The sequence below is a fragment of the Notolabrus celidotus genome, chromosome 3 (genome assembly GCF_009762535.1).
Source record: "Notolabrus celidotus isolate fNotCel1 chromosome 3, fNotCel1.pri, whole genome shotgun sequence".
Classification (NCBI taxonomy): Eukaryota; Metazoa; Chordata; class Actinopteri; order Labriformes; family Labridae; genus Notolabrus; species Notolabrus celidotus.
Genome location: NC_048274.1, coordinates 1,324,781 through 1,338,014, shown reverse-complemented (window position 1 = coordinate 1,338,014; position 13,234 = coordinate 1,324,781). Strand labels below are relative to the sequence as shown.

The window sequence follows — 13,234 nt, the reverse complement described above, 5'->3', positions numbered from 1 at the left end:
TGTAACTTTATTAAATATGTTTATTAAAAAGAAATATGTTGTTTGAAACTGATAAAAAAGGAGTTATCTGCTTTTGCAAATAAACTATTCATATATATTAATATTATAATTACTATAATTATTATTAATATAATTGTATGTCAGTCTATGCTTCTAGTAATTATTGGTCATACTAAAACCCCCCCATGAACAGATCCATACCATCCCTGCATTGTCTGTCACACTCCATCTTCTCATTCCCAACTGACTCTCTTGACTGCTGCTGGCATTATAATGCATAATATACTGTATTATAATTAATAATAATTATCTTTGCCATATTATATTATGTTATATTACATTATTATTGTTACTACAACTCATGTTCATATTACATATCCATATTTATTTTTATTTATTGCTTAATTGTCATTACCAACCATAATCACACCATGTCAACCTGTCACTACTGAAACATTTTTAATACTGCCTGTAATTACTGCTATTTAATCTAAATTCCATTGTAACATTGTATTTATCTATTTTTATTTTTACTTGTTTTATTTTATTTGATTTTATTTTTACTTATTGAAACTTCTTTCTTGATTGTACTTATGTCTGGGTTGCTGTAACAGCTGAATTTCCCCCCCGGGGGGGATCAATAAAGTAATATCTTGTCTTATCTTACTCGTTGGTAGGATAATATAATATGTGCGGCAGAGTTTTCTGGGGGAGATATCTGTCGGAACACACACTTCCGGTCCGTTAGCTCACTCCTGAGTGTGACTTCCGTTAGCTTGGAGCGACTTCGAGCTGAATCTATCGAAGTGAAAAAACATCTTTGATCTTTCTTCTGTTGACACTGAGGACCAGGCAGACATGTCGAGTCGAGAAGCCCTCAACATGAAGCTTCCCCCGATCCAGTCCACGGCCGGAGCCGTGCCGGTCCGGAACGATAAAGGTGAGTTAGAGAGGCTAACAGCGTGCTAACTGAACCTGCTAGCTTAGCGTCACCTCACTGTTGTTAGAATAATATGAAATATTGAGAGGAGATCCTCCTTAATGATGTCTACATAAAGGCTGCAGCTTGTTTTAGTGATGCAGCTTATTATTGATCATAGTCTGGATAAAGATGCTCAATGTAAACAAATGGGTGTTTATGTTTATGTGTCACTTCTGGAGCAATAAAAATAGGTTGAAGGATGTAAATACATAAAGAAGACGAATCCACTCTCCTCTGATAAACTTAGCATAAACTAATCAACAATAAAGAGTTTAATTTATTCACATTTCCACTCAGTTATGTCTCATATTGGTACAGTAGGTCAGTTTTATACAACGATGAAGTTAGAGTCTGATTCGCAGCTTTACGAATCAGACTCTAACTTCAGCAAAGGAAACCAGGTCCTGATCCAGAACCACTGCACCTAGACTTGTCAGATCTGGACTTGTTTATTTCAGGGAGTCTACCTAAATAGTGAAATAGTAAAATAGCAATAGCAATTTTATTTATAAAGCACGTTTCATTACAAGCAAGCTCAATGTGCTTTACATGGAGAATTAAAGACTTAAAAATATATATTTTTTAAACCAAAACAATAAAAACAATATATACACCCAACATACTTCAAACAAACACATGCAGCCAGTCACAACACTCATTAAATCATTCATACACTTTAGAAAATAAACATGAGTTTCTTAGTTAATCATTTTGTGAAGCTGATAGATATTTACTCTTTATTACTGTATCTTTAAAAGCACAAACATTAAGTTGTTACAATCACATGAACCTGCAGCTCATCATTGTTTTGCTCGTTCCAGGGGAGCTCTCCATGGAGAAGGTGAAGGTGAAGAGGTACGTGTCGGGTAAACGTCCCGACTACGCCCCGATGGAGTCATCGGATGAAGAGGAGGAGGACTTCCAGTTTGTGAAGAAGGGGAAGGAGCAGGAGCCCGAGGTGGAGCAGGAGGAAGAGGAGGTCTCTGATCCACGTCTCAAACGTCTGCTCAACCGTGTCAATGAAGACGTGGAGGAGAGGTATGAGATGCTTCTGAAGGCTGAGATCACTTTCTGTTGATTCATAAATAAAACGTGATTGAGATTGAAAACACTGTTTCTCCGTCTGCAGGCTTGCGAGACACAGACAGATCGCAGAGCCTGAAGTTGTAGCTGAGAGCAGCGAGGACTCTGATGAAGGCACATGGCACCCAGAGCGTGAGGAGAGCAGTGAAGAAGAAGAGGAGGAAGAGGAAGAAGTGGATGATGAGGTTGGTATCTGTCCTTGAAGTTTTCTCTTTAAGTCACGTCGAGGAAAAGTGTCTGACTCGACGTTTCTGTGCAGGAAATCGAGCGCAGACGACAGATGATGCGTCAGCGAGCCGTTGAGCGGAAGAACGAGGAGATGGAGGTGATGGAGGTGGAGGAGGAGGGGAAGTCAGGGGAGGAGTCTGAGTCAGAGTCTGAATATGAGGAGTACACGGACAGTGAGGACGAAGCAGAGCCCCGACTCAAACCCGTCTTCATTCGCAAGTAAGAACTGAAACAACTGCAAGTGTTTCCAAAGCCCTAATCCCTTAAATGCATCGTCAACTTTCTTTAAGAACCTCATGTCTGAGGAAGAGTCTGAGTGTGCTGACATAAACACAAGACACTAATGCATAGATCCCCCTCCCTTAGAGAAATAGAGACTGTGACATGAGTAATATCTGTTACAGTCAGAGAAGCATCGGATCATTTTCTCTGTGTCTGCCCGACAGGAAGGACCGAGTGACGGTGGCGGAGCGTGAAGCAGAGGAGCTGAGGCAGAAAGAGCTTGAGGTGGAGGCCAAGAAGCAGGTGGAGGAACGGCGACGCTACACCCTCAAGATCGTGGAGGAGGAGGCCAAGAAGGAGTTCGAGGAGAACCGGCGAACGCTGGCTGCTCTGGAAGGTTTGGACACCGACGGAGAGAACGAGGAGGAGGAGTACGAAGCCTGGAAAGTCCGAGAGCTCAAACGCATCAAGAGAGACCGAGAGGCCAGAGAAACGTGAGTGAACGCAGATCCACGTCTATAATAATCATCTGTTTAAACTCTCAATGAGCACAGCGTGGTAACGAGTCTTTCTTCCGCAGCATGGAGAAGGAGAAGGCGGAGATCGACAGATTCCATAACCTGACGGAGGAGGAGCGCAGGGCGGAGCTCCGGAACAGCGGCAAGCAGGTCACCAACAAAGCCACCAAAGGGAAATACAAGTTCCTGCAGAAGTACTACCACAGAGGAGCCTTCTTCATGGTGAGTAGAGACTGATGATGTCAGTGTTTCAGTCTGTACACACGCAGCTTCATCGATCAGTAACCACTAATATGATCTGTTTCAGGATGAGGAGGACGACGTCTACAAGAGAGACTTCAGCGCACCGACTCTGGAGGATCACTTCAACAAAACCATCTTACCCAAAGTCATGCAGGTCAGCTGCTTTTACTCCTGTGTCATCTTTTATGCTGCTCTGAAGGTGACATGTTGAAGTCCAGACAGCTCTACAAAATGCTTTTATGCAGCATGATTCACCTGGATCACTACATAACCTTTCCTAAGTTGATATTGAATGTTGGGGAAACTGGCTGTGTGCTGTGAGTTTGGAGAAAGAAGTTAAGATAAGATAAGATAAGATATTACTTTATTGATCCTGGGGGGAAATTTGGTTGTTGCAGCAACCCAGACAGAAGTACAATCAAGAACATTTTTCAATTGGTAAAATGAAAATAGATAAATAAGGATAGAATATAAATTTAGATAAATACAAATGTTACAAATGGATTAAATAGTAATTACAGGCAGTATTAAAGGTGACATATCACGCTTTTTTCATCAACATATATTTGTCTAAGAGGTCCCCAGAACATGTCTTTAAAGTTTATGCTCAAAAAAACACTTTGAAATCAGATTTTGGTCTGCCTGAAAAACCCTCTACTTCAGCCCTGCTCAGAACAGTCTGTTTTCTCTCTGACCACGCCCCCTCAGGAAGTGGGTGTGGCCTCGGCTGTCCAGCACGTTGATCTAATGTTTACATGTTGGCTGAATATACACGGCTGCTCACAGACCCGCGTTACTTCAACCCTCTGAATCTGATCCAGAATCTGATCCTGATGGAGAGGCGCCTGCAGCAGGACCTTTCTGAACCATTGGTCACAGATTTAGTGTTTCTTGTTGTTTTATTTATCAGTATGTCGACGTGTGTCTTGGTACACAGCTACCAACATGTAGCTATGTGGCTATGCTAACTAGCGCTAGCACTTTTCCATGATAAATAAAAATCATCCACTAGATCTTCAAATCTGCAGACGTGGGGAGTAAAACCGACCTTTGTGTTTATGAAGACAGCCTACAACTAGCATGCCTCCCTCCTAAGCTCCTTGTTAGCACACATGTGTGCAGGGAATGAAAAACGGAGGAGGGGTTGAGTTGTATTTTATACAGTCTATGGGCTGAACAAGCTCCGAGCTCTGACTTCCTGTTACAGACCGGATATTGTTGTTACGTAACAAAAACACTGAAAACTGAAACGGCTGGTTTCAGCACACATTTACAGAAAGGTGGAGAAATCAGAACAGGGGCAGAATGGATTATTTTATTTTTCAGGGGGTTTGTAGACAGGGACACATATTTCAGGGAGAGAACCATTAAAAAGTCCATTTTGCATGATATGTCACCTTTAAAAATGATTCAGTAGTGACAGGCTGACATGATGTTATTATGGTTTGCTAATGACAGATTAAGCAATATCATAAATACATATGGGTATATAATATGACCATAACTTGTAGAAAACAATAATAATGTAATATAACAATGATAATTATCTAATGTAATATGCAAGTGGAAGTCTATAAATTATTTAAAGATGGAGTAAATTTAGTGTTTGCTTTCCTTTTAAATATTATTTTGCAAACTGCATGAAAAAATGTTAAAGCTATATTTCTTCCAATCACAAACCTCTCACATCTGTTTGTTTGTTACCCTTATTTTTGCATTTGTATTAAAGTTTAGCAAAAATTCTGACACAAGAATTAAATACCAAAATTACCCACAAATAACTTAGAGGAAAGACATGATGTGTAAGTTTGTCAGCAAGCTGGTGTAGCCAAAAAAAAAATGAATGCATGGTTTTATTTTTTAGTGAAATCCAGGAAATATCCAGAAATCCCAATCCTTATAGTCAACATCTGTAGCTGTTTTTATATTCCCAGTTTAAGGCTTTATAGTTATGCCTTGCTTTGGATATAAATGTCTCTGAGGTGTGATGGTGGGACCAAGTTAGAGTTAGTAACAGCTGTGCTACAGAAGGGAGGCAGGATCACTTTGAGCTGACGTCTGCTTCTACAACACCGCAGCAAAATCTGACATCAGTTCATTCTCAAAATATTAAAACGGAGGCCGAGCTGTGTATGGCGCTATTGCAGACTCACAAAGAGCTCATCTCAAAATGTTTAATTTAATTTGATGGGTAGTTTCATTTGTATCTGTTTATTTCATTGAAGCTGTCGTTTGATGTTACCTGTAAAATCTGATTTATCTCTTGTTCATAATTTGGTGTCATCAGAGTGAACAATCAGCTCTGAAATCTTACTATTCTCTAATTTAACTCTTGTGGTTTCTTTTTCCCTCCTAAGGTCAAAAACTTCGGTCGATCAGGTCGCACTAAGTACACCCACCTGGTGGACCAGGACACCACGTCGTTCGACTCGGCCTGGGCTCAGGAGAGCGCTCAGAACAGCAAGTTCTTCAAGCAGAAGGCGGCAGGCGTGAGGGACGTGTTCGACCGGCCCACGGTGAAGAAGAGGAAGACTTAAGACGTGACACCGACTTCACCTGGACCCGGTGCAGCTTCAGAGACTGTACAGAGACCGAGCTGCAGCTTGTGTGGAGGAGGAAAGAGACTGAGTCCACAGCTTTGATGAACTTTTTATCTCCCAGGACGACGCACCGTCACTAAAACATCACGATTCATGTTCTGCTCCTCGAACGAAGACTCAGGAGGCAGCTGGTTTTTGTTTTTGATGATTCACAGATTATTAATTTCCTGTGGGACCCTCGCTGTGCTTTTGAATATAGCTTGAACTCGCCTGTTGCATCAGAGGACTGCTGCATTTTGAGGGCGTATTGTCTAAAATGTCCTTTGATATGATCACAACCTGATAACTCAAAGTTTGAAAGCAGTGAGTTGTAATCTTTACGTCCTGCTTTACTTATGTTCTCCATATTTGTCACAGTGATGTGTAGTAACGTCCTTTTTGTGAATAAAACTCGTATTTTCATTTCTTATTTCTGATTCTTCACACAGAGAAAAAAGTAGAACATGAATCTTATTGTGGGAAAAGGAGGCAGTTAAACTTTTATTTTATAAAAGAAAAGAAATATGATTAAAGATTCGATCACAGCAGTGTAACCACAGAGTTTGGTTCAGTCTTGATGAGCCCTGGAGAAAAACAACAAAGTGAAGCAGTCCAGAGAGTCGATGCTCTCTGTTCAGTTGGTCAGAGCGACGAGAGCCTCCACCACGTTCCCCATGTGTTCCCTTAGACTGCGCTCCGCCGTCATCCGGGAAATCTCCATCTCTGACATCTGCACAGAAACAAAGTCAAGAGAGTTCAATATTTAGAGAAAGGTAGCAACAAATCACAACATAAAAGCTTGAAAGTACAAAAACAAAGAAGAGCTTACAATGAGTTCTACGTCTTCTTTCTTGATGGTGACTTTGGCCAACTCCTTTTCTCTGCAAACAAAACAACACATGATGAGCAGCTTCTCCTTTTACAGAACATCAGTGCAGCATTTGAGATGAATCTGCAGGTATCCTCTTTATCAGCTGTTAACTCTTTCTGGAAGCTGTGAGCAGTGTACATGATTTATGTGCAAACCAGCACAGAGGAGTAAAGGTTACAGGCTCCACAGCGACCTTACCTTTCTTGTTTGGCTTTCTGTTCTCGTGATCTTCTGTCTCCGATCACTGACATCGCCTGAGGGGAACAAGTCACATGTTTTAACACAGATTTACAGTAAATATGACAACAAATGAAGTCACAATATCAGGACACTTTCTTAACCCTTGTAACTAACATGACACTAACTCATAGTTCTCTCTGTAATGAAGCTCAGCTCTTCTGCTGCTCTGTGTGCGTGTCATTAATCATTAAAAGTGGAGTTACTGAAGAATTGTGTGGTTCAGATGATGCATACAGCTGTAAGCTAATTTCATCCTGCAAAGAAACTTAAAGTTGGTATTTCTCAAAGGATTATTAATCTGAAATATCCTCAGATGGAAGCCAAAAATATGATTTTGAGTACCTTCTATAACCTATAAGCTGACTTTCAGCAGATGCATGTATCATAAAGTAGGAGGAGGGCTTTCCGGCATTTATATCAGCTACTGTTGAAGCATAAGATTCAATTCATGCTGAATTTTTAAGAAAGATTAATTTAGTTTAGATGTTCAATAATGATCAAACAGCACTGAAATATCAAGTTACTTTGATGTGAGTATTTTCAAAATGCTTAAATTTATTTAATTTTTAATTTTTGTGTTCTTTATTTTTGTTATACTTCATATATTTGGGGCCTGGCTAAAAAAGGATTGGACCTGACATCAGTACAGTAATTAACAAAAAGGGAAAACTTGGGACATTTTTTTTTATAACAAGAGCAAATTTTGTTATTTCTGAAATTTTTGTTATATAATATCTTCACTACTTCATCTTATCCTGTTGATTTTATTTTAATTTATTATTTACACTCAAACTCTTCCCTGTAAGGTGACCTTAAGTGCTAAAAAATGCGCCTTTAAATAATATGTATTATTATTTTGATTATTACTATTATTATTACACATTTTGTAAATTCGAGTTTTTATTTTTGTTTCACTTTAAAATGTTTTTTTTTTTATCTCGAGCTCAGAGGAATAATCACATTCTCGTCCAGTGGTTGGCGGAAGTGACGCACTTTGGATTCCAACCACCATTAAAAACCAACGAAGAAGAATAAATATTAAATGAAACAGTGAAGAAGCTTTTAGCTAACTCACTAAAATTAACTTCAGTAAGTAGAGACAGGAAACTCTTAACACCTTCATTCATATATTCAATGAGGACTCTGCTTTAACAGAAGTTAATAAATCAGATAACATTTATAAACTCTCCCCCAGTTTAGTCCCGAGGATGATCCCTCACAGCAGCCCGCATGTCTCCCCGGCTAACCCCCCCTCAGCTCGGAGTCCTCACCGTTTCTAAATCCGAGCTGGAGATTTCTTTCTCCTCCGCGTAGTCCGTGACCCTCTCCAGGTCCGCGGCCCCGCTGTCATGTTTACGGGGCTTTTCTGCCGGTTTCCCGGTGCAGTTCTCCTCGGCTTCCAGGTCCAGATCGACGTCTCCCTCTGCCGCCATGTTTGCTCTAATGAGGCCGGAACGAAAAGGAAGGTTCCGAGGAGCGTCGGAGGAGAAACAAGGTCGGACCCGAGAGGAAGAATGTGGAGATTTCAAAATAAAAGTTGAAAAAGTTATTCCAATTGTACGGAAGAGGATTAGGGCCACTGAAAAAAAAAAAATGAAGGTCAATTATTATTTTTTTATTATTATTATTATGAGATTAAAGTCAGAATTCTGACTTTAATTTCAGAATTCTGACTTTTTTCTCAGAATAATAATTCCCCCCAAAAATTTGACCTTAATTTTTTTTTTTTTCAGTGGCCCTAATCCTCTCCCGTACAATTTACTTTGATTTAGTCAGTTATTAAATAAGTACTATGTGTGCATTAAATAAATATCAACCATTTACATATATATATATATATATATATATATATAAAATATTAATACATTTACAGAGGAGATCAGGTCTGCTGACTCAGTGAGCTCTTTTAAATCCCTTCTTAAAACATACTTTTATCGCAGAGCCTTCCCGGATTTTATCTGAATTTTATTTGACTTTATTTTATTTTAATCGTCTTAAGAAATATATTTTGAAAGAATTTTATTCCTTTGGAGTTATTTTAAGGGAATTTTATGTCTTTTAAAATGTGTTTTATTTCTTTATCTTGACTTGTGTGTTTTTATGATCTGCCTGTTTTATTTGCTACCCATGTAAAGCACTTTGTAACCTGGTTTTGAAAGGTGCTCTACAAATGTTATTATTATATGTAATGATTTTATAATTTTGTAGATAGCAGTAAATAGTTAATTATTCATTACTTTAATGCTGCAGATGAAACACTGGGGCTTGTTTTGTAGATTTTACTGTTGGGTATTGTTGTGACTTTATTTATGTTTGAATAAAGATAATTCCTGTACAATATTTTATGTTGCTATCGTTAGTACTATTATTTCAAATAGAAAGGTAGACCAGCTTTGGTTAAGTTTGTTTCCTCAATAGAAGCTTCTTTGAGTCCTCATTTGATCAAATATAAACCAGATTAAAAATAATCAGATTTAAAAGGACTCATATATTCCTGATGATCTGATTTCATTAACCTGTTGTTATCTCCTGAGAGAAGAAGATAAAAGGACAATAACTGGATTACGTGGACTTTGTCGTCCTCCTCGGTCTATTCTTGTTTGTTTTAAGAGGTTTAGTCTTGAATACGAGGAGCTCTTCCACCACTGCTGCAGATTCCCACTCTCTAGACCTTCCCGACCCTCTCGTGCCCTTTAGCTTCTTCAATCCACCCGCCAATAATCAGATTACAGGAAAGAGAAACCCTGCTCGTGCCTTCAGCCCTGAGTGGGACAGAGAATCCCCACCAGTGATCAGTGTTTCATCCTACAGGAGATGTGTGTGGGTGTGGTGGGCCAGAGGAATGGCACCTGGGAAGGAGGGGCATCGCTGTCATCATGTCAACCCCTTCGTCTTGCTGTATAACTGACGGCTGTCTGACTGTGTAGAGCTGCCGCACTAGAATCCCAAACTATGATTGGCTAGTTGCCTTGTCAGGCTAATGTTAAAATCAACTATTTGAGCTGTGTTGCTACAAGTTGCTTTAATGCAGCACATTTCCCGCCATCAGTAATTTGAATGGTGACTTTAAACTCCTCTTCTTTTATGAGTGTGTTACTTTTTGAAGGTGAAATATACTCAGGATCATAACATATCAGATACTTATAGTGGAGACAGAGAGGGTGAATGAATGCTGCACAGCCAGCGTACGTACTCAGGTGCCACTTGGCTGCAGGAACAAACACAGCTTCAATCAATCTTTATTTATAAAGCACCAAATCACAACAAACGTTATCCTCAGACTCAGACAGATTTAAACCGTACTCTATGTTCTATTATTAACAAAGACCCAGCATCAAGACCGGATCAGATCCAGTCCCATCTTCCAGACAGGACTCAGTCTGATCTCATCTTAATCCACCATGAGCAGAGCACTTTGCAGCATTTAGCAAGTTACAGTGGCAAGGACAAACTTCCTTTAACAGGCAGAAACCTCCAGCAGGACCAGACTCATGTTAGACACGCATCTGCTGAGACCGTGTTGGAGAGAGGGATAGAGGGAGGTGAAGAGAGAGAGATGATAGTGGGGAGACGGATAGTAGTAGTTGTGATCCAGAGGAACCTACGAGACAAGGGAGCTCAGTGTTAACTATTTAAAATATTTGGACACTCATAAATTCATCAACCAGACTTTATTTGTAAGGCTTTTATTGAACAGCACAAAGTGATTTATGCCAAATGACCTTCTTAATGATGTCAACTATTGTTTAGCCAACATCAAAACTACACTGGATATGTTAGTAGGAGACTTTTGGACATGTAGTAAATGTGGAGGTCTTATACATTTTATGTAAAACTCTACAGATTTCAGTTGTTTTAATTTGAGTTAAAGATGTGTTGTCTGAGTGATGCACTAGATTATGAGCAGCTTGTTCTCTTGGTCATGCTTCACTTATGAATGGATGCATTGTGTTTCTATAGGAGAGATAACTCTTCCTGCTGGCCACTCTGCAGCTCTGCAGCTCTGCAGCTCTGCAGCTCTGCAGCTCTGCAGCTCTGCAGCTCTGCAGCTCTGCAGCTCTGCAGCTATATGTTACCCCCAGGTCTTAAATCACTTATGAATGGATGCATTGTGTTTCTATAGGAGAGATAACTCTTCCTGCTGGCCACTCTGCAGCTCTGCAGCTCTGCGGCTCTGCGGCTCTGCGGCTCTGCAGCTCTGCAGCTCTGCAGCTCTGCAGCTCTATGTTACCCCCAGGTTTTAAATCCACCTTCCTCTCCATCAGGTATAAAAACAAAGCATGCTGTAACAGTTCTCCTTTTGTTCAGCTCGGGGGAGAATCCAACAAGATTCATGAATGGGTATTTTTTTGTCCCTTTTTGTGTAAACAATCTTGGACTTCAGCCAACTGTTATTGCGCAAGCCCGCTGAAACCATAGATTGAGTACTTTCACTCAAGCGGCGATTTGCATCCGCTTATTTGCTTTTGTTTGTCCTCTTTGGCACTTCCTCCTCTCCCACAAGGCAGCAGTAATTATCTGAGAGAGAACGGGGCCCCCAGGAATGCCCTGCCTGGACCGCTCACAGCAACACGTGTTTATCACTGGGACTTACTGGTTTACACCCGCTCATGTTGGACGGGATAAACAAGCGTTGGATTAAGGATGGGATCGGAAACAATGGTTGTTTTTAAACTTTTGGAGACTCTTGATCCTAAATTTGTCACATCGAGCAGCGACAGTACAATCATTGTTTAACTGGAGGAGGATGAGTGAATCTTATGTCACTATTTACTGTTTATAAAAATACACTTTAACCTCAGCCGCCTCTTACTTTGACCCATTTTTAAATGTGTTGAAGCCTCATAAAGTGACGCCGGTGAAAGCTAAGATTCAGATTTGACATCCTGGTTTGACTTTCATGACTTCTTACATCTCTGCATAACTTTGACAGCTCACAGCTGAAGGACAGGTGACAGTGACGGTGTGTCTCGTAGTTCCTCGCTGCTCCCCAGCCTCCATCGGCTCCTCTCTCTAATAATCCCACTTGGTTTGATTTGCTCTGCGCTCCAGAGAGTCTTGATTCACTGTGTTTGTAAGCTCAAGCCTGTTAGCTGTGAGTTAACCAGGCTGACATTTCCACTGGTTTAACCTCTTGTTTATTACTCAGTTCCCTGAAAGTGAACCTGGACAGTCTGGTGTTTGTTTTGACTGCTGTGGTGTTTTTTTCCACATGTCTGTAAATACGGAGAGTCTCTAAGAATAGCTCGCTGTGCTAATCTGTAACTCTGCAGACAAACATGACCGCAGCCTGACGTGGTGACTCCTTTTTTGATTTAATCTGCAGCTCTCAGATTACTGATCCTTTAGCTTCCCTTTAAACCATTAACATCAGAAGAACTGTAAAAATAAAGCAGACACATTTCAGATTAACATCCGTCATATCAGCAAAACCTCAAAATGAAAAACCAAAAGATATAACCACCTCTTCTGAAGTTTGTGACATGAACGTGTGAAATTATTCAGTTTCTTGTCAGGATTGTGTTTAAAGCTCCTTTAAGGAACTTTCGGTCTGTGTTGATTTTGGCGCCCCCTGTGGACAAAGCAGTATATCTCATCTCTTTGCTGTCTGAACCCTGGTTTATACTTCTGTGTTGACTCTACGTCGTAGTGGCGTACACCGTCATGAGTCCTACATACTTGTGCGCTGAAGTGTCAGCAACACTCTGCAATACTCCGCCTGAACACTAGATGGCAGTGTGAAATTATAATTATCATGTCATTCTGGGTTTCGCTACATTTTCTGCTTGTTCTGAGTCCGAGCATATCACGTTGGCTCTGATTCAATGTAGGTGGTGATACTGGAATTATTTAAAAGCAGCAGAAGACATTGCTACCCAGCTACAGAATGCATCAACAGGAAGTTATCTTTGAGATGTGTGGCATGGTACGTGCACAGACTTTTTGCATAGGTCAGGGGCTACTAGAGCTTCAAGAATGCTACAACTTAGATTTTCAGCAGCAACAGTCTTAAGGAGAGTTTTCTGACAGAAAATCTTGTCTTGTGGATTTGTTACAGTCAGTTGCGTTGCGTTGCGTTGCGTTGCCCTGCACTGCCTTGCGTTGCGCTGCGTTGCGCTGCGTTGCGCTGCGTTGCGCTGCGTTGCGCTGCGTTGCGCTGCGTTGCGCTGCGCTGCGTTGCGCTGCGTTGCGCTGCGTTGCGTTGCGCTGCGTTGCGTTGCGCTGCACTGCCTTGCTTTGCGCTGCGTTGCACTGCGCTGTGTTGCGC

At 40.7% G+C, this 13,234-nt stretch overlaps 2 protein-coding genes across 2 annotated transcripts; one reads left to right on the top strand and one right to left on the bottom strand.

Annotated features, from left to right (window-relative positions):
- Positions 1-719: 719 nt before the first annotated feature.
- mfap1 (microfibril associated protein 1) lies at positions 720-6,283 on the top strand. Its single transcript, XM_034680962.1, has 8 exons — positions 720-940; positions 1,804-2,020; positions 2,112-2,250; positions 2,325-2,512; positions 2,740-3,009; positions 3,096-3,255; positions 3,341-3,430; positions 5,634-6,283. Exons 1-8 carry the CDS (start codon positions 859-861, stop codon positions 5,811-5,813), a joined length of 1,326 nt encoding a protein of 441 aa, XP_034536853.1. The 5' UTR covers positions 720-858; the 3' UTR covers positions 5,814-6,283.
- A 43-nt stretch (positions 6,284-6,326) lies between these two features.
- Positions 6,327-8,452, bottom strand: hypk (huntingtin interacting protein K). Its single transcript, XM_034680964.1, has 4 exons — positions 8,238-8,452; positions 6,925-6,980; positions 6,685-6,736; positions 6,327-6,585 (listed from the first exon to the last, which is right to left on the bottom strand). The coding sequence occupies exons 1-4, from the start codon at positions 8,397-8,399 to the stop codon at positions 6,490-6,492; spliced, it is 366 nt and encodes a 121-aa protein (XP_034536855.1). The 5' UTR covers positions 8,400-8,452; the 3' UTR covers positions 6,327-6,489.
- Positions 8,453-13,234: the final 4,782 nt, after the last annotated feature.

Coding starts and splice junctions, on each gene's coding strand:
- mfap1 (XM_034680962.1), top strand. CDS start 859: ATGTCGAGTCGAGAAGCCCTCAACATGAAGCTTCCCCCGATCCAGTCC. Junction 941..1,803: donor GCCGGTCCGGAACGATAAAG/GTGAGTTAGAGA, acceptor TGCTCGTTCCAG/GGGAGCTCTCCATGGAGAAG. Junction 2,251..2,324: donor AGGAAGAAGTGGATGATGAG/GTTGGTATCTGT, acceptor GTTTCTGTGCAG/GAAATCGAGCGCAGACGACA.
- hypk (XM_034680964.1), bottom strand. CDS start 8,399: ATGGCGGCAGAGGGAGACGTCGATCTGGACCTGGAAGCCGAGGAGAAC. Junction 6,981..8,237: donor CCAGCTCGGATTTAGAAACG/GTGAGGACTCCG, acceptor TGTTCCCCTCAG/GCGATGTCAGTGATCGGAGA. Junction 6,737..6,924: donor CAGAAAGCCAAACAAGAAAG/GTAAGGTCGCTG, acceptor TTTTGTTTGCAG/AGAAAAGGAGTTGGCCAAAG.